We start from the raw sequence: 20,180 nt of genomic DNA on the forward strand, positions 1-20,180 counted from the left end.
ATTTATTGTTTTACGCAATTTATCGAAATTAAAACATAAATGTATTAACAAAATATTCATTTTGTTGTTCGGCACGTTGAACTACTTGTACCAATTCTATAATTGATTCAATAGGCACAAAGTTATACGTGTTTATAATCTTCAACCAAGGACAATCATATTTGTATAATTGTCTTGAATTACAAAAATCGTACCATTGTACAAGGGCAAGATCAAACGACAAATCTTTTTCGATAATTTTAACGTTAATCAACATAAGAACCTAAATATAAAATAAGTAAGTTATTGCTTGGATTATCATTCGTTAGTAGTTCAATATTAAATAAAATTCTGTACCTTGCCAAAACATGCACCACCTTCGGCTGTATTATAATCTTCAGACTCTTCCTCGCTCATGCTGATTGACACATCACTAAATGACGGTTCGTTATAATACAAGCTTTTTGCTCTAATGTAATCCCCGCTTGAAGAAATATTAGCATAACTATACCAACTAATATTAATAGTTTCATTATCGGTTAACCCTTCACATAAATCTAAAAACTCGTTTAACGATTCCAGAAAATATTCTAGAGCCGTTAGAGCTTCACGGGCCAAGCTATTGTTTGATCGGTAATTATTGAAAAACGCATCAAAATCTTGCAAATTAAATGTGCCTAACAAACTATTCATTAGAGTTTTTTGTTTGCGTCTATTAACATTTGTACGCTGAAGTAAGTATTTAATTATCCCTTTTCGGTAAACCTATATATAATATAACAATATTAATTTGTGATAATGCATTGAATATCGTACTAGTAATACCAACCGATTTAATCATTTGATCTGTTGGGTCACGCTTATTACTAGACCTATAGGGTATTTTTATGGCTTCTTTATGTAAAAATTCATACGTTTTCGTCGTAAACCCGTTGATTGCTCCATATTCTCTAATTGTCTTAATGATATGATAGCACCAATTATGCAGCTTTGGTAATCAAAGTTCTGATAGAGAATATTCTTTAAATAGTTTTATAAAGCTCTTTGCCCATTGTTTGATTAGATTCTTTAAACAAAATAAAATATAATCATGTTAATTGCAATATTCATAAAAAACTAATCATCATATTATCTCGCTATCATACATCAAAAATCACCAGCTCTGATTCCTTAAAATACTCCCGTCGGCTGTATAAATACATCTTATTCCAATAATAATACACGTTAACCAATGCTTCATCAGATCGTTTGGCTCGGGATGTACTTATCGATGATTTGTGGTGGTTTATGACTATTCCTTCTATGACGAAAACAAATACCTTCATCATATTCTGAAATTCATTGGCAGTAAACCGCTTAATATTTTCCAGGCCATTCTTGAATATCTTAAGGCCAGGAAATCGTGGAATTTTAGCCAAACGATTATCAAGTTCGTCAACCGCTATTTGACCACACAATTCTTTTAACAACACCCTTGTGTAGGTCACTTGATAATTAAACAATCCCAAGTCGAGATGATGCATTCGGTCAGGTATTGTTGACAAATAAATATTTAACTGACTATCATTTATTTTCGAGTAAATATATTAGAAAATAATTGGCAAAATAAACACACTTTCTTTAAAAATCACGTGATACGTACGGATAATTCCAAAAGATGTTTTTCATATCGTGTAGAGAATATTGTTGTGCAGAATTTTGTTCAACAAGACATTTCATATTTTCTGGTGTTCTTAAGATAATTTGATCGTTTGTTAACTCCACATTGTTCAGCTTCTCACGCTCCACCAAACATTTATGACAAGGGTGGTGACAATTAACAGAGTTAAATGTTAAAGTTACCGCAGCATTTTCTGGTAAATCTCCTAACATTACGGAAATAAACGGAAAACACCACTTTATACCATTATCTGTTTCAAGATCAAATCCACCATTATAGTCAAGTAACGATCATGTCAATATATTTAAAGCATATTGATAAAGGACTCGCTTGGCTAACCGAAAACTCTTTGACCTCTTTTGTGAAATATCTTTTGCCTTTAGGATCGGCAGATAACCCAAAAGTATTTTGGCATTAGGCCTATTTCTGCGTCAACTAACTATATTACCAAGTGTCAAATAAATGGGATGTTCGCTGGTCTTTCCTAAGTGATCACGTGTCGTAGCATCCGAATATAAAATTACTGACAATACATTTGCACCATTAGGAAGTGATTTTTGGACTCTTTCCCACCATTGTCCATTATATTGTTCGTTATATATTCTTTCTCCGTTATGATTTAATAGTGTAAATTTAAAAGTACAATGGGCAAATATATCCTTATTGCTCAACAATTCCTTTATAACGTCAAAAATCGGACGATAATGAAGATAATACGTTTCTTGTTTATATGTCATGATAGGCGCTTTTTTAAAAGAAATATGTGGTACAACAATTTGATCCAACAATTGACGACCTTTTTTTACCGACATAGGTAAAATTACATTATCGCGGCAAATCTTTTTTGAAAATTTAAGTATATCGTTACCACATGCATCAGACAAATTCCATTTAGTAAGCAACTCCATAAAATTTCCAAACTCTTCGCTTGGAAATTCTGGTATATTTGTTACTCTAATATCAAGAGATTCGAAGGTTAGGATTGGTTCAACGTCAATTAGCGAATATTCGATTTCAATGTCTCTTGATTCGTCAATCACTTCCTATATATGGATGTTAATAGACAATAAATACTTGATAAATATGTCGATCGCTTTCTATATATAGACATATATAGACGCATACAAAAGTATAATTTCATTTAACGTTGATTTCTCACCTCCTCTTCCTCTTCCTCTTCCTCTTCATAGCTCACCTCTTCTAGTTGTTCATCATTATCGCTCCCTTCCTCTTCTTCTTCCCCTTCGTCTTCCCCTTCCCCTTCGTAGTTCACATCCTCTAGTACTTCATCATTATCTTCCCTTTCTTCTTCGTAGTTCACATCCTCTAGTACTTCATCATTATCTTTACTTTCTTCTTCGTAGCTCACCTCCTCTTGTACTTCATCATTATTAGTACTCCCTTCTCTTCCTCTCCCTCTTCGTAGCTCGCCTCCTCAAGTCGTTCGTTGTCACCCACTTCCTCTTGTTCATGTTCTACTTCTTCAGCAATTTCTCTAAGAACTTTATCAATTATATCATCGTGAGTTTTCACATGATTTCGTAGAGAAGCACGACGACTGAAGACTCTTTCACAATGTGGACACGAGTATATAGCCATTTTTTGAAGTTGATTTATGGTGAATAAGTTTTTTATTTGACGCTAGCAAAGTAGGTTAATTTATATAAAAACATTAAGGTTTTTTACATGTTGATTTATTATATTAACTTGTTTAACAATAAATTGACTATGTGCCTCAATAATATTAACAATACTTAACAATACAGTATTGCTTGACGTATTGCACGGTTTACACAATGTTAACAGTTAGTGTTACTGATTACGATCAATCAAGAAATACATACATTAAATTAATCAATCATCGTGTCATTTAAATATTTAGGTGAGGATATCAAATGATACCATCAGTTAACTGCGTAATGATACTGATGAAAATATTCACATTTAAGGTGTCAACAAACACAACAAACATCATAGAAATTAACGCATAATTATTATTATTAGTACTTTTACGACGAATAAAATAAAGGATTAATTAATACAGTAAACTGGAACGTCCAAAAGCAAAACCGAGCGTTGGATGAAGGTAATTATATTTTGTTGGAAATTTCACTTGTTAAAATTTACATCCTCGATATTTACAATTTCCCGTTAAAATTTTCTCTCTTCTTCAGATTTAATCTCTTCCTTCTCTTTATTGCTCACCTCTACTACTAGTTGTTCTGTTCATCGTTAAACGCTTTCATTTCTAGCTGTCCATAGTTACTCATCACGTCTACTTCATCAGCAGAAATTCAATTTGAAACATCACATGATTTCGTAAGGATGAACAACAATTAACAATGTGATGAACAACGACTAATACTTTTTTGCAATGTGGGCGTTGAAATTCGAAGTGAAGAAATGAATCAGATTTGTCATTGCAAAACGTGACATGACTAATACTTTTTTGCGATGTGGGCGTTGAAATTCGAATGAATCGTTGTAACACGTGACATTGCGCCGCAATTTAGTCTTAAAGTAACATCTAATTAAGTAATTACATTAATTATGTTTGTTACAAGTTACACTGGACACTAAGTAAGTATACTAATCGTTAGTATACTTGAGTATACTTACGTATAGGTAAATCAAGTAGATCATCATACATAAGAGTTAAAAAATGATTGCTTTTTTTCACACATTCTAATATTTTTTTTTTCTCATTCTCACATTCTAATAATCAATTAATTCTCTCTTGTCAGTCATCTTTTTATCAATGGATAACGACGACAACAAAAATAATAATAATAAAACCAGCGGCAAACGCTCTTTAGATTTTAATAATTTAAAACGCCCAAAACCTACTACTAGATCTAGTACTAGGTCTACTAGATCTACTAGATCGTCAACGAGTATGAATATAGAAGTAATTATTTTAACTTTAAATTATTATATATATTTGGTTGTAAATTATTATGATTGTATAAATATACTTATATAATTAATATCTTTTAGATCAACGAACAAAATAATTTGAAAGGTTTTATTTTAGTTTTTTTTTGAACTTGTGTGAACGAATATCTAAAAATACATTATAATTAACAGATACCGAAGCCAATCATCAAACAATTTCAGACGCTTCACAAATAGAGACTCCAAAAAAGACGAAAATTGCAAGGTTAGATTTGTTTCGTGATAGAGATATTGATGAGATTATTATCGGTACCAATAAAACTACCAAAGGATCTTCTCAAGTAATATCAGTTATCAATTTTGTTATTGTTTATATTATTCATTATTAGTTTATTAAATACATTTTATTGTTTTCATCAGGCAATAAATGAATCATCAACAATATCCTCTTATATCCCTTCGGTGGTAATTTCTCCTCCTTCCTTCTCTCCTCCTTCCTCTATTAAAACAACGATATCTGATAAAGCAGCATCTGGTGGTAAAGCAGCATCTGATAAAGCAGCATCTGGTGGTAAAGCAGCATCTGATAAAGCAGCATCTGGCCGGTAAAGCAGCGTCTGGTAAAGTAGCATCTGGTAAAGCAGAAAGAATGCCTGGTAAAGCAGCATCTAGGTAGGTAAAGCAGCGTCTGGTAAAGTAGCATCTGGTGGTAAAGCAGCATCCGGTTCTAGTAAATCATCATCATCCAGCGTTAAGGCAGTGATTAGTAAAGAATCGCCATCAAATAATAATGCGATAACATCATCATCTAAAGTAACGGATCAAGGTTAGATACGATATATACTGTTTGTTCATTGTTGTTTTGTTAATAAATTATCAAATTGGTTCTTATTATTCTTATTAACGATAATTTATAGCAGTTAGTTCTGGTGAATTTGCTAAATTAATACAAATTAATCAAAAAACAGCATCAAAACTCAACACGATTATTAATAATCAAGAAAGGTTTGAAGCTATGTTAAACGAACAAAAAGACCAGATTTCAAATATAATGTCAGTATTAGATTCTCATCGCAACGTTGAAACTGAAGTCGAGGTTAAAAAAAAGGGTAAAACGAAAAAGAAAGACAAAAACTCAGATGAATTTTATCACGTAAATATATGGTTTAAAGTTATGTATTTCTTTATATTATTTACTAAATATAACAATTTGTATGTATTAAGGATGCGATTAAAGATCTTTCTTATGAATTATTTCATGAGCATCGACGAGTAACCGACCGACAAATGAAAAATCGCCTTAAAGAAAAATTAGAAAATGATGAAACATCCGCCAAAATACTCATGAAGTTGTCCGGAAAAGGAGTTTCGTTCGATTATTTGTGGGATGATAGAATGCATTCACAAGTAAGTAGTATTTGTATTATATATTAGTCATTAATTGCCAAATTTATAACAACTTGTTTATTTTATTAAATATAGTTACTTGCTGCAAATCGCGTTAAAAAAGGTTACTACATTAGAAAATTGAAAGAAAGTTTGTGGAGTACTTTCGGTATTAATAGAATAACGCCATTCAAAGATAATTTCAGCAAACAACAGATGCGAACATGGAAAGCAAGTAAAAACGTTCAACAGGTCCATGAAGATTTATACAAACCGAGCGACTCAGATGATCCGTCGTCTGATACTTATATTTCGTTAATAATTAAATCGGTTTTTGCATCTGATAAAGAGCGTACAAATGAAAACGCCATTTGGGTTCAGTCGGTATTAGAAGTTATATTTGACGAGGAACACCTTTCGTCAAAAATCGATGCAGACATTGTTGATTCATGGACCGGAAATATAACAGATACAGACGTGGTAAGTACTCAACTGAATTGTATGTAATATTTTAAATTAAATTACTAGTAATATTGTATTTCTTTATTTAGGATTCTGAAGAATGTGAATGTGAGTCTTCGCCCAAAACACCTATAACACCTATTGACGATGATGATGAAATCATTGGAGTTGATAATCGTGTTGATGATGTTTATGATGAGCATACGACGGACGATAATCAAGCAGCTGATTTAGAAGTTGCTGATTTAGAAGAAGAGCAATAAAAGTTCACGTGACTTTTATAATTTGATATTATTCGTTGTTGTCATTTTTTGTCTTCTAATCTATATGTATTATTCTAGTATGCATTATATTATGTATCAATTGCAATTTAGCAATATCATTCAGTTAATAATATTAATATAATTATCGCGTTTCAGTTTGTAGAAAGATCAATCAAGTGATTCAGTTGTACAAATCACATTCCCACCTTGTTATGGTTGTGTCACCAGGGGCGCTATGTCAACGGAAATTTAGTACGTTGATCGCTTAAAAATCCGCGGCAATCCAATTATAACAAGAGGAATTTACATTAGATAATGTATTTGAATTGATACGTATTTTATCATAAATAAATTTACATATTTTATATAATATATATATTAATAATATACAATAAAATCATTGCTTTACACATTTTTAATATCAATATACGCGTTTTTATACATTGTATACACGTTTTTAAACTATTGTTGTTTTACTGTATGTTGTTTTACATTTAAATTGGTGTTGTTTTACGCGTTTTTCAACGTTTTTAGGTGGCGTTGATTGACAAAGGGTTCGTTTCCCTACGTTTTTTGGCATTGAGCAACACATGGCGTTTTTCAACACTTTATACGCCTGTTTAAAACTTGCTGATGTAATCCAAAAAAAGCATCTAAAATTATTGACAAACATTTGCGAGATCGAAATTTCGTGGTCTTTGATTTTACTAAACCAGTAGATGATCCATTAGCGATTAGACTGGGTTGGGACACGCCTTTGAAATTAGAAGAATAAAATCTAAATTAGTGAATCTCTGTTCACAATGAAAAAATTATCCTTAAATGATGCTTGTATTATTGTCGAATCTCATGGTGGAATATGTCTTTCAACTGAATATAAAGATAATAAAACCCCATTATTATGGCGCTGTTCTAAGAATCATATATGGCATGCCCCACTTCGTAGAGTTAAAAATTGTGGAACGTGGTGTCCACACTGCGCAGGTGTTGTAAAACATACTTTTGAAGATATCAAAAAAATCGCGTTATCTAAACATGGAGAGTGCCTTTCAACTGAGTATAAAAATAATCAGTTGCCATTATTGTGGTGTTGTAAAGAAAACCATTTATGGTATACATCTCTTGGAAATGTGAAAAATGGTAAGTGGTGTCCATATTGTGCAGGCAATGCTCGTCTTACTCTTGAAGATGCCAAACAAATTGCATTTAGCCGAAATGGTGAATGTCTTTCGACCACATATAGAAATTCCAAAACTCCTATGACATGGAAATGCCATCAAGGTCATATTTGGAATATCCCACTTAATAATATTAAAAATTCTGGTTCATGGTGTCCATATTGCGCAGGACATATGAAATTAACTCTTGAGGACGCAAAACAGATCGCATTATCTAGACATGGGGAATGTCTTTCAACTGAATATAAAAACATAGCTGAACCACTTACTTGGCGTTGCCAATCTAATCATCAATGGCAAAATTCACTTAATCATATTAAAAATGGAGGACAATGGTGTCCGTTTTGTATTGGCCGATATCAATCTATTGAGGATATGCGTAAACTCGCGCAAATAAAAAATGGAGATTGCCTTTCAGAACGATACTATAACTCATCTGTCAAGCTAGGATGGATTTGCAAGAATAAACATAGATGGAAAGCTATTCCCAATAGTATTCAACAAGGATGCTGGTGTCCATATTGCGCAGGTCATATGCAATTAACTCTTGAGGACGCGAAGCAAATTGCATTATCTAGACATGGGCAATGCCTTTCAACTAAGTATAAAAATAATCAATTACCACTATTATGGTATTGCAAAGAAGGCCATATATGGCAAGCATCTCTCAGTAATGTGAAAAGTGGTACCTGGTGTCCATTTTGTTATAGATTTAAACGCGAACAATTATGTCGAGAAATTGTAGCAAAATACCTTGGTCTACCATCTGAAAACCGCAGACCAGATTTCTTGAAAATCCCTGAACATCCTAAAGGGTTAGAACTTGATATTCCCTATTATGAATATGGATTTGCAATTGAAGTGCAAGGAGAGCAACACGAAAAATATATAGAATTCTTTCATAGAGGGGACCCGAATAATTTTATCAAGCAACAAGCACGGGATCAACTAAAGAAAGAATTATGTGAAGAGAACTGGATTACACTAAGATACGTTTGGTATCATGAAGACCCATATGTAGTTATTCCAGAGCATCTTCGGGAATTGGGTCTCATTGATTAAACTCAAAACTTCAAATACCTGTGATCATTGATTTTGATAGCATAGCAAAGTATATGCGCTTTATTTTTCAGGGACGAGCTAGTCCGAATTGTGCGCCAATATGCTAATGACTGGCGTAGTGTGATTAAGATTATTGACAAGGCTTTATGTGAACATAAATTCATTGTTTTTGATTTAACTGTACCCCGCGAACATCCGCACAGGATACGGCTAGGATGGGACGAAGTTTTGGGAAAAACTGCCCCCTGACAATTCACTTTGTTCGCGGTCAGTAATGGTAAACATTTTTTGTAACGAAGCTGGGAAAAAAGTGCGCGAATTTTTTTCACAGAGTCACATAATTCTGATCATTACACCAATAAAAAATTCTTAATCATACGCGTTTTATTTTCTGGTGCATACACCTAAGTAAAAAGAATCAGGTGAAACTTTACTTATGCAATATAAATACAATGTTTGGCATATTAATTAGATATATAGCTGGAAACTTCAATTTACAGAATAAAAATATAGCGATCTCAATTCTTTTTCTTCATTTTTTTTGTACTTTTAATATTTTTAGCTTTCTCGGTGCTTTTAGGAGTGTGAATCATTCTGGTCGCCATCTTAATAGCTTCAGCTTCACCACCACTAGACCACAAAAAATCCCGTATAGTTTTGGAACTTTCAGATAATAGGCGCTAATTTAAAAGAATTAAAATTGTTAATTGTATTCACTGTAATCAGGTTTTTCTAAATCCATTTATACGAACCTCATACTTCAACAAGCCTATTATAGCTTTATCAGCCTTCGCCATATCTGCCCATGTTTTAGGTAGAGAAAATGTGAATATCGCTTCTATAGTGTAAATCTCGCTATATCTTAGTTGAAATTCGTAAATGGTCAATTCATTTACTATAAAAACACAAGAATTAGTAGTGCATAATAACAATAATATACAAAAAAAAAAATATTAAAAACATACAATAAACTTGTAACCCGTATAACCTAATTAATGCGATATCTGAGCTTGGATTGAGTTTGGCAAATTGATTCATTAAAGTCTTCAACATCTTCATGATCTTCATACGATCACCCGTGAAGTGTGTCCAATCATTTTTCGTTGGAGGTCCACTGACTTCGATTACAGAGATCTCTTTATCTTCTTCTCTCATACTAATTATTGTATCAATCTTTTTTCCTGAAGATCGGCGTTCATCATCCTTTTTATTAGAGTTAATATCTGTTGCAAATGCCTTAAGACAGGTTTCTCCATATGAAACAAGCCAATCTTTTTTCTTTTTGTTAAAGAAGTAACCAAGAATGGGTGCTAGAACGTTTACGATATAGGTTCCCTCGGACATAGAATCATTAAACAAATTCACATCATCAATTAATTCTACCCTATATAAATTAGTTTCATTAGTGTTATCACACTTCTCAATGAATCAAATAGTCAAATAAAATATACTTACATATGCTTCACAAAATGTAACACAAACCCCTTTTCAAATGAACCAATTTTTTCAGCATTTTGATTAAGATTTTCTTTGGTCTTCTTAATATCACGGCGAACAATACTTTTCAGAAATAACTTAATCTCTTGGTCCATATTATCATTTGTGTCTACTTTTGCCCTCTTTATTTCCTTACGCATCTGCGCAACAATACCTTTATCTAACGTTCCTAAGAAACCGTCTTCGTCATTTAAATTGAAAAAAACAACATCATAATATTCTGGATTGGCTTTAGATAGATTTGCATCAAGCTGATATTTTGTCAACTTTTCTCTGATATTAATTCCGCTAATAATCCAATCTATACTTTTTCCGCCGACAATAGTTAATTCCGCATTGAATTCATCATCCTTTTCGTTTATATCATGGTCATTCTGATTTCCAACTATAAAAGGATTTGGTTCAGGTATCTTATGAATGTGAACCGGAAAAGTATCATAAAGTGAACTCTCTTTTTCATCTCTCCACGCAATATTTCGTTCGGGAGTTCGTGGCTGTTGTTTGTGGTCGCCCTAAAGTATTAAATCACAACACAATCAGTTCTGATTCTTGCAATTTTAAACAAAAAAATGCGAGCATATACCAAGTTCTTATAATTTGTTCGGGGACGCTTGGGGATCTCGCAACCATTCGGTGCGTAGCAAGCTTTTGCTACTGCGCTTGTAGCATTCCTAGCTACATCTTCGATTTTACGCTAATAATTACAATGTATAAGAAGAAAGGAAAGGTAGACGATAAATTCACTCAGAACAAAGTAGAATAGAATACCTTATTAACATTTTCATTGATTTTACTTTCAACTGTAACTTTTAGTATATTTTCTTGATGTTTCTCCCAAATCATCGCGTTTACAATATTTTTTGGCTTTTTTAACTATAAGAAACCGGAAGGGAAGGCAACCGTAAGTAAATGTTAAATATAATAGAACAAAATATCAAAATTAATCACGCAGTCACACATGTCATAGTGGGACCTTTAGGTCCAGACCATGGCATGCTACCCACTTCAGGCAAGCAGAGGAATGCCCGTCAATCGATAGAGTCCGCAGGGTACGACTTTGCGAAAAAAATTGATAGCGTAACCACACATGACATAGTGGAACCTTTAGGTTCAGACCATAACATGCTACCCACTTCAGGCAAGCAGAGGAATGCCCGTCAATCGATAGAGTCCGCAGGGTACGGTTACGCCATCTCGATACAACAGATTAAAACAGACCTTAAGCTGTTTCTTGATAGCTTTTGCCTTGCACCACTCACGACTATCTTTATTAACGTGATTAAGGAGTATTTCGAGTTCACTCGCCAGTGTTTTATGTGCTTCATCGAGCGACGAGCCGGGCATCTCATTGATAAAATAAAGATCCCAATCCGCTACACTTACTTGGATAATTAAGTTGCTTTTCGTTCTCAGATATAAGTAAAGAATTCGTTGACATTGTGTGAAAATTTTACGATTCTTTTTTTCGCAAAAATGAGAAATCAATTGTTGCATAAGCGCAGTGCTGATTGCAAAATGATACAAAGTTACTTTCTTGATGCATTTATAAGTAAAATATCAAGATATCCATTGAATCTGTGCAGATCGCCATTCATACAATTACTGCATCACAGAATGTGCGTCTAACATCTCATCAAATGGGATTTCCGGCTCTTACACACGTTTACATATTTGCACATAAAACAATAATTTATTTTTTTTTTTTGATGCAACTTTATTAATTTTTCAGTAAAAAAGTTGAGGTAGCAAAATGAAATGTATGATGCTATCAAAGAGGGAGGCCATTTAATGCGAGTCCCAGCATCAAATTATTTTTCACATTTTCGGAAAATATCTATAGCTAATTTTTTTCTATCAATTGCTAATTACGAGATTCCATAACAATACTCTCTTTCTACACTAGATTTCTGAAATAAATTATCCCACCAATGTCTACAGGATTTTTGTCTATCTATATCTCTCCCAAACACGCAGATTATGTAAAATAATATTCCCCGTAATGAAACTTCTCGGGGATTAAGTAATTTCGAATCTATGGATAATTCGGGAGATTAACACTGAGGTAAAATAATAAGAAATGCAATATTTAATATTTCCAATTCATACTTACCATGATTCATTTTCACAACATTCCATTCTTCCTCATATACAAGAAATTTATTGCTTAATTTTTTCTGAGTTATCGCCGTTACGATACTGCGTAAAGTTTCAAGAATTTGGCACGTGAAGATGGTTATTATTTTATTGCCAGAAATTTTATTTGTTATACTGCGCCAAATTCCTGCCGACTCATGGGCACATAATATAGTTTTACCAATATAAGTAAGATTTTTCGGCAGGGGCGCCCCGGCTGAAATTATGGTCATGTGATTTATTTCTCTGTAGTATTTTACTGCGCTGTCTTGCCACGTGCCGGCAATCGTGATTTTCTCGGCGAGGATCAAAGTGCCGATATAAAACAAGAAAAGAAATATGCCCGCTTTGTACATCTAAAGGGTCGGGAAAATGGTTAGTATCATGATGTTATGTTTCATGAAGTTAGCCGAGCAATAAACCAACTTACTTTATTTTTACTTTGCGGAAAAAATAGAATTAGTTTGATCAGAAATATTAACGGTGATTATTGGTTAGTTTGATTATGTTTTATAGTTCCGCTTAATTATTTGCTTATATTTGCGCAAGCAGTTAAAAGGGTTCACTATCTGGGCCAGCTCCTTTTATATAAATCGCAAGATCGATTTGGAAGTGTCCTTTTGGGGGAAATTACGTTAATATGATCGCATCACGAAAATCTGATCAACCACCTCTCCTTAATTTAACAATAAAAGAATTTAACGCTATCCATATGTAAAGATCATCAAGGGGTCCTTTTACAATAATATACGTAATAATTTTGAGAATATGCGAGAAAGTTTGAGAATAAATTATTTTGTGCAATTACTTGTTCCCGTGATATATGTATAACATTACCGCGCATTTATTTATCAAGCTACAATTTTAAAACTTGATCGAAAAAATAATAGCACACACATTGCTTCACACAATCTCATCATTCACTCCATGCAAAAAAATTATAAAACGTCTGGTAAATTCGCATCATTGCTTTATTGATCAAATTACTTGAGAACATTCACATCGCTTATAAATTCCTTCCGCTACTTTCTTACACCTTTTGCAATACAGATGTGAGTGATGATTGCATTCTTCACAAACCTTACAACCATGCTTCCATCCCCTAAATATATGCCATTTTTCAAAGTAGTTTTGCCTTAGCAAAACGCCTTCCAGCTCCTTATAAGCTGTACTATCCTGATTGTTTGGTAAGAAATTCGGCATGATATATTGTATTAATATAGTCAAAAAATTCTTGTGTGACCAAAATTTCATTAATTCAGCCTTATGTTGCACAGTCCTATTATTTTGGTTCTGGATACTGCGCATTTCAGGTGATCGGTCTCACATGACTGGCATATGCTACGATCGCGAATTTGAATTTATTGCTTGAAGTGAAGCAAGTAAGACAATATTCTGTTCCATTTTTATACCATTCGCCATGTAATCCATAATTTCCATGTTTTCCATCGCAAATAGGACATGGTGAGCTCCACGGCTGAGGTGATGCAAAATTATAATTATCAATCCCTCTAAAACTATTTTGGGAAGTGCTCTAAGACGGTTTTGATAATTAATTCTGGATCGGGTCTGGCTTCGAAGGTGATGGGCCCTTTTTCTGGCTTTGAATTTATAACTTCCGATTCATGTACTTCTGATAGTTGCCATGGCTCATTTCCAGTTTCTTTTTTATATCTTTTGTATAATTTGGAACGAATCTTATCTGTCAAAATACTTGGTAACCCAGTTAATTTGGCATGCCAATCCAGATAATTGGCGGTTAGTATTTTAACAGACTCAGTTATTTTCCTTTTTATATGACTGCAAAGAATTTAAATCCCTTTTTTCTCATATAGACCTATTCATTCGAAAAAAAGATTAAAATTCCCAGACTATTGTAAAGCAATGAGACTACACAACTATCTCAATTTCACGCTGTTCACATTTAATAAAGTAAGATCCTGCTTTATACCTACCTTCTATTTCTTCATCATCATGACCTAATTTGCATAATGGGCAGATATAGTCCCCTGATGTCTCATCAGTAATCCCATAATAATCAAAATTTTCACTACTACATTCTCTATATAGATTAGGATATTGATCCAATATCTTGTTGCGAAAATAGGAATGATCAGGCTTAGATTGGGATGCAGATGATACACTTGCCGATGTACTCATCTCATCCTTAATCTGATCGTTTCCTGAGAGAACGGTTTTCAAAGTCACATGACACTGATGATCACTAATATATTTTTTTACTTGATCTATGACATTTTGGATTTGTGCATTAGTTAGTTTCGAAATCTCAGTTGCGCTATATGAGACCAACTTGATTTTGTCTATCCCAACTCACATTTTTTCCAAATAACGTGAGGTGTTTTCTAGCCCTAAGAGTTTTCTTGCGCAAGTTATCTTGTGTGATTTTAGCAGAAAGAAATGGTTTCATTTCCTTGTAAATCTTTGATCTTGCCATTTTATCTTTGATTCTACCATCAGCAGTAAGAGCATTTACCCTGCTCTCGAATTCAAGTGAATAATTATACCAGTCTAAGATTTCCTGCTGACCAGACTTTATTGCTGTATCGAATAGATAGGACAAGTGTTGGGCAGAACCCAAAATCATATTCTCTGATCCATTGCAAGAGGAATTAGTATTGGAGCTGATATTGTCATCACTAGATATGGGTGAACAGGTGTCAAAGGTACCACACAGCTCTTGTATTAGACCCTGTTCTATGATTTGATTTTTATCTAGCGATTCCTGCTCATCATCTTGCTCCATGGATACTTCGAGATCTGGCTTAACTGAAGTCACATGACTCTGATCATTCCCTGAGGAAACGGTTTTTTTGAACTCTTCCGAAATTTTTAAACTCATCTGATGCACATCCTCATATGAATTTTCAGGATACCTGTTAACTGCTTTTATATCGTGCGTCACTTTCGAATCTACCGTGGGAATTTCTTCCTGAGGGGTATCTGCAATGACCAATTGAGGAGCAACCACCACAGTTTCTAATATATAAGCAGTATCGGAGATGCTGTCCTGGTTAGCCGATTTACGTAAAAATTTCTTCTCCTTATTGCGTTGCTTTATTTTACTACTAACGATTTTCTTATGAGCCTCAAGCAAGAAACTATCCATATCTTTCTCTTCCAACGGTTTGCCATTAAGGCGCTTCGCAGAGTTGGCAGGTACCGTCGCCACCAGTTCTTGTTTATTATAGCAAATCACTTCAGGAAAGGAATTATCTGTTTCCACATCCACCAATGGTTTCTCATGATACTCGTAACTGAATTAAAGTTAGATGTACTATTGTCAGAAAGATTATCATTATACGTCTGCTCTTCCACTGGTAAGGAAGCCTGTTTCACTATCACAAGTCTGGTCTCAAGCTCCTTATTTTTTTGCTCCAGTTCCTCAACTCTAACATCGCGTCTAGTATTCTCCTCCATAATCCGCTTTAAAAGTTCAGCTTTTTCTGCCTCAAGCTCGGCATTCTTAGCCTCAAGTTCAACGATACGCTGTTTCAATACTTCAAGTTCGGATGACATGATTGATAAATTTTATACAAGAAGTGAAATATTCAAAAGTTAGTTAGTATATATATACATAGAGACTGTCATTTTACCAAGAGAAATAGGTTATAAAGTCACCAGATTTCTGGGACCACGCGGTCTTGGAAAAATGCCAAGAAAAAAATATTTTATTAAAATAAATACAAATGTTCGGGACATTGCCCGTGATACATGACGCTTTTATACTAAATGTCTAATGTATATCCCTACAGTCTAACTAACCACCTGACATTTACGTGATTTGGAAATTCGCCCCTCCTTCTTTACGAAATGTCTGTAAAATACATGATTATTAATTATAAGAAATTAGCCGTTAAGGCGCTTCGCAAGATTGCAAGAAATAGGAATTTGCGAAATAATAAATTCTTACATATTATATCTATCTAGCAAGTTAGAGTATTTGAGCTGTTCCTCCTCGAAAAGCTTTCTCTTCTTTTTTGTGTCCTCCTGACTTGCCATACCGAAGTCAATCAGATAGACGCCACCGTCATCGTTAATTAAGATGTTTTCCTCCCGAATATCATTGTGGATGCCATGCCGTGGATCGCTTCTAATCCCTTAATAGCCCTTGTCTTTTACTGTTTCTTTATTTTTTGGTCGCTCAACGAAGTGCCAACAATAGTCATGCCGATAACGAAGCTCATACCTCCTCCATAATATCCATAACAGACCAACTTGGAGATATATTTGTCTTGAATATCAGCGAGGTCTTTACAAATCTCAACTTCTTTCTGCATTTCTTCCAGGACATACGAAGGGGTCTTCGATAAGTCTGCACTCTTCAGAGCAATCATATCTCCACAAAATTCGCATAGAAGGGTTTTCCCACTTCGTCTTTCACCTAATATGCTCTTGAACTTAAAGTCTGAGAAGCTATAATTGTTCTGCTTAACAGAAGTGTTAGAAGATGATTGTTGATTCGCAAAGGTGCTGGAAGATTGTTGTTGATTTAATGAGGAGTTGGACGATGACTTTGAGTGTGACCGAAGAGTATGTGAATCATTCGTCCCCTTGAGTCGGCACTAAGTTGCGAGGTTTAGGAGAGTTGGGATTTTCTTTCGCCTGTTGAGTTAGATAAGCATATGCCTTGAGTACGGGTGGAGATTCGGATTCCAGTGAAAGGGTTTTTGAGATTCAGAGCTTCGTGTGTTCTCGGCATAGAAACCAGTGATTATCATAGGTGGTAAGAATACCATATCTAAGTTCGTTTCCTCCCATATAATTATAGATTTATTGAATTACATCCTTGCCCTTTACTCGTATTATAAAACTCGGAAAATGTCTGTTCGCGCGTCTTCTTAAAACGTGCTTTCTTTTTACTCGATGCGCAGATCATGACCCACGAGATGACAGGTGAAATCCGGTATACAGGGAGAAGTAGGTGGACGTTTTGAAAAATTATAATCTGATCATAAGCTTATTTAACGTGAACAAATGTTGATAGATATAGCAACGTGAACATCCTTTTCATTGACTATCTCTATATCTTAGTTAAATTGTGGCCTCTCGAATATCGGTTGTTGGTCGAAGCAGAATTGATTTACTAGCTCAAAAAAGTCTCCCCAGAGTTGTACTCTTGTTGGCGGGTCACCATTAACCTTTGTAGTGGTCTTCGATTTAGTACAGTTCGGAGAATATGTTATGGGTGGTGGAATACACGACAACGCCTCTTCCAAGCTGAGAACTGGAAACGAATATGTGTTATTATTACTAGGGCAAATGACAAAAAATTAGCCGTTAAGGCGCTTTGCATGAGCTATACCAGACACTTACGTGGCAATTTTACAATAACATGGATATGTTCCGGGAAAGGTGGAAATTTCGGGAAATATTTCGAAATCTTTCTTATTGCCAACAGCTCGTCACTGTCCTGGAGTATTAGATTTCTTAATTGATCATCCTGCATCGCCAGGGATCGATACCTTATCGGCTAAGTACCAATGCCGCGTCAATGCCAGCGAAGTCATTTTGTTTTTTCGCCTTTATAGCGTCCTTGAGGTGGCTAACCAACTTTTCCCTATTAATATCTACGGCAAAAGCACTCGCGGTCGTATTTCCTTTGGAATATTATTGGTGCAAACTGGCGTATGTGAGGATAAGAGTAAAAAGAATTTAATTTGCGAAAAAATACTGAGGCAGGGTATATGTGAGAAATTATTCTATTTCACAAGCCTGCCGTATGATCAGCCACATTGCATCATAGGTGCAACATTCGCCTAATCACTGCGCTCGCTAACTGCGAAGACTCTTCACTACGCAATCATCACTCAGAAAAAAATGGTAGCCGGATAGGTTTGCTGGCTACACGTGATTCGGGGAAACTGATTTCCGGTTACATTAATTGATTATAAATCAATTTTTACCTTTTTACCTTTTCATCAATATCTTTCTGTAATAATACTTACTTCGGAAGGTGATGGCTATTCATGGGTTTATCGGAATAAAAATCAAAAAAAAGACTCTCTTCATATATTATATTATTGCAATTGTCGAATTGAACTTGGAAAACGGCAAGTAAAGCATCCTATATTAGATAAACAAAGAGACACATCTACCTATTTATAACGGTACCATTGTGAAGGAACAATAAATATAGAAATCTTATCAAAACTGGACTTAATTAAAGTTTAAAAATATTCTCATAAAATGTTACATCCACGATCAAGGCATGCATGTTAATACTATGTATAAATTTCATATACAGATGCATTTTTAATCTTTACTAATGTCAAAATAATTTTTTTAGGCTAAAGAATTGTTAAAAGAATCATATAACAAACCAAAACAACATCTATGGTTAAAAAATGTTTGCAAAATTTCAGATTGTTGGAAAAGGTGAATAATTAAAAAACGTGGCAAAATCGTTAATAAAATGACAATTTTATGGCAAAAATACCCTTGCGTTAATACATTTTTTTACTTTTATTACTTATTTCATTGGTAATATTGGTAATAATATGAAACAATGTAATCATGAAATAATTTGAAATACGTGTTACTATAGAAAAAGTTTCTCATTATAAACACTTGAGGAAGAGGATAGAAATTTCTGATCAAATAAAATAACAAACAGCAAATTAAATAGATATTAAAGCACTAGAAAACTGTTGAACAATGCCAAAAACATGGAAAAACTTTAACAAAATTACAATGTATTGGGAATAAATAAAATAAATAATATCATAGCAATAAATAAAATTTCAGCAATTTTCTTAAAATACTTAAATATTTACTATATTAATTTATTCAGTTATTTATCGAAGTTTTTTTTACTACGTTATAATAAAAATTAACAAGCTAACCCAGAAATCAGTTTCCGAATCACGTGTAATCCGGAAAACCTATCCGGCTACCATTTTTTCTAGGCGACGCTAGGGTGGTTAGACTCTTCTCACTTATCACCTGACGTTTTTATATAGGCTAGATTGGTTCAGATAAAAATGTTAGATTTATAGTCCGATATACATAGTGATCGGGTTCGCAAATCGAACATCCCATATCATTACACGTGACCCATTTCTCATGTACCGATAAAATAATAATACTTTATTTATGAAATAAAAACGTTGCCGGAACCCATGGCCTACAATACATAAAATTGGCCGTTAAGGCGCTTCGCACGACTATATCGCTACATGATACTGTGAATAAGAAAATTCCTATCTATCCTCAGGAGGGCATACAACGATGCTGACACTACCTTTATTTGGCTTAGAGCTAATGGAATTTGTTTCTTGATCATTACTAAAATGCATACGGATGTTTTTCAATGGAGGCAAGCGTTGCCCATAATTCTTATCACCCTCCTCCTTCTTCTTTTTTAAGATTTCGGAAAAACCTAAAGCAATATTCGCATCAATTACTTTGTAGAGAATAAGTTTACTTGGATCGATATGTTGGAATCGGTTTGGCCACCACTTTCTGATCATTGGTTTGAGCTGGTTGACCAGCTTATCTTCAGATATCTCCAACGTGAAAATATCTTCGAATTCATCACCAGGAATAATGCAATTAAGGCTTAAAATATTATTAATGTTGCCGGTAGTCATCTTGTTTTCCAAATATCTGCAAATAGTGAGCCGCGCATACATAACGGGGTCGCAA

General features: G+C 34.0%; 6 protein-coding genes across 7 annotated transcripts; 2 read left to right on the forward strand and 4 right to left on the reverse strand.

Annotated features, from left to right (window-relative positions):
• Window positions 1-4,397: 4,397 nt before the first annotated feature.
• OCT59_007271 (uncharacterized protein) lies at window positions 4,398-6,645 on the forward strand (the record flags this gene model as incomplete). The annotated part of the gene is made up of 9 exons (XM_066147570.1): window positions 4,398-4,547; window positions 4,637-4,661; window positions 4,727-4,875; window positions 4,955-5,105; window positions 5,211-5,360; window positions 5,452-5,687; window positions 5,759-5,941; window positions 6,017-6,400; window positions 6,472-6,645. 9 exons carry the CDS (start codon window positions 4,398-4,400, stop codon window positions 6,643-6,645), a joined length of 1,602 nt encoding a protein of 533 aa, XP_065998592.1.
• A 340-nt stretch (window positions 6,646-6,985) lies between these two features.
• Window positions 6,986-11,809, reverse strand: OCT59_007272 (uncharacterized protein). Its single transcript, XM_066147578.1, has 7 exons — window positions 11,601-11,809; window positions 11,151-11,255; window positions 10,966-11,076; window positions 10,341-10,894; window positions 9,851-10,269; window positions 9,638-9,780; window positions 6,986-9,565 (listed from the first exon to the last, which is right to left on the reverse strand). Exons 1-7 carry the CDS (start codon window positions 11,724-11,726, stop codon window positions 9,404-9,406), a joined length of 1,620 nt encoding a protein of 539 aa, XP_065998593.1. The 5' UTR covers window positions 11,727-11,809; the 3' UTR covers window positions 6,986-9,403.
• A 1,633-nt stretch (window positions 11,810-13,442) lies between these two features.
• Window positions 13,443-14,654, forward strand: OCT59_007273 (uncharacterized protein; the record flags this gene model as incomplete). The annotated part of the gene is made up of 10 exons (XM_066147587.1): window positions 13,443-13,467; window positions 13,566-13,571; window positions 13,656-13,702; window positions 13,778-13,805; window positions 13,890-13,897; window positions 13,974-13,979; window positions 14,055-14,096; window positions 14,242-14,273; window positions 14,351-14,447; window positions 14,586-14,654. 10 exons carry the CDS (start codon window positions 13,443-13,445, stop codon window positions 14,652-14,654), a joined length of 360 nt encoding a protein of 119 aa, XP_065998594.1.
• A 157-nt stretch (window positions 14,655-14,811) lies between these two features.
• Window positions 14,812-16,052, reverse strand: OCT59_007274 (uncharacterized protein; the record flags this gene model as incomplete). 2 transcript variants are annotated; one of them, XM_066147596.1, is made up of 2 exons in its annotated part: window positions 14,812-15,790; window positions 15,838-16,052. In XM_066147596.1, 2 exons carry the CDS (start codon window positions 16,050-16,052, stop codon window positions 14,812-14,814), a joined length of 1,194 nt encoding a protein of 397 aa, XP_065998595.1. The 2 variants fall into 2 exon arrangements, with proteins under 2 accessions (XP_065998595.1, XP_025185303.2); XM_025314314.2 differs by lacking the exon at window positions 15,838-16,052 and having other exon boundaries at window positions 14,812-15,642.
• Window positions 16,053-16,289: 237 nt separating this feature from the next.
• OCT59_007275 (uncharacterized protein) lies at window positions 16,290-17,982 on the reverse strand (the record flags this gene model as incomplete). The annotated part of the gene is made up of 5 exons (XM_066147604.1): window positions 16,290-16,350; window positions 16,447-16,633; window positions 16,723-17,098; window positions 17,621-17,760; window positions 17,850-17,982. 5 exons carry the CDS (start codon window positions 17,980-17,982, stop codon window positions 16,290-16,292), a joined length of 897 nt encoding a protein of 298 aa, XP_065998596.1.
• A 1,753-nt stretch (window positions 17,983-19,735) lies between these two features.
• OCT59_007276 (uncharacterized protein) lies at window positions 19,736-20,125 on the reverse strand (the record flags this gene model as incomplete). Its single annotated transcript, XM_025330078.2, has 1 exon — window positions 19,736-20,125. The coding sequence occupies one exon, from the start codon at window positions 20,123-20,125 to the stop codon at window positions 19,736-19,738; it is 390 nt and encodes a 129-aa protein (XP_025185305.1).
• Window positions 20,126-20,180: the final 55 nt, after the last annotated feature.

Source organism: Rhizophagus irregularis, chromosome 15, assembly GCF_026210795.1.
Source record: "Rhizophagus irregularis chromosome 15, complete sequence".
Lineage (NCBI taxonomy): Eukaryota > Fungi > Glomeromycota > Glomeromycetes > Glomerales > Glomeraceae > Rhizophagus > Rhizophagus irregularis.

What these genes read in the sequence shown, in the direction of transcription:
- OCT59_007272 (XM_066147578.1), bottom strand. Translation starts at nt 11,726, where the DNA reads ATGCCCGGCTCGTCGCTCGATGAAGCACATAAAACACTGGCGAGTGAA. An exon ending in TTACATTTTGTGAAGCATAT is followed by an intron (nt 10,270 to 10,340) that starts GTAAGTATATTT and finishes TAATTTATATAG; the next exon opens with GGTAGAATTAATTGATGATG. An exon ending in TAGGCTTGTTGAAGTATGAG is followed by an intron (nt 9,566 to 9,637) that starts GTTCGTATAAAT and finishes CTTTTAAATTAG; the next exon opens with CGCCTATTATCTGAAAGTTC.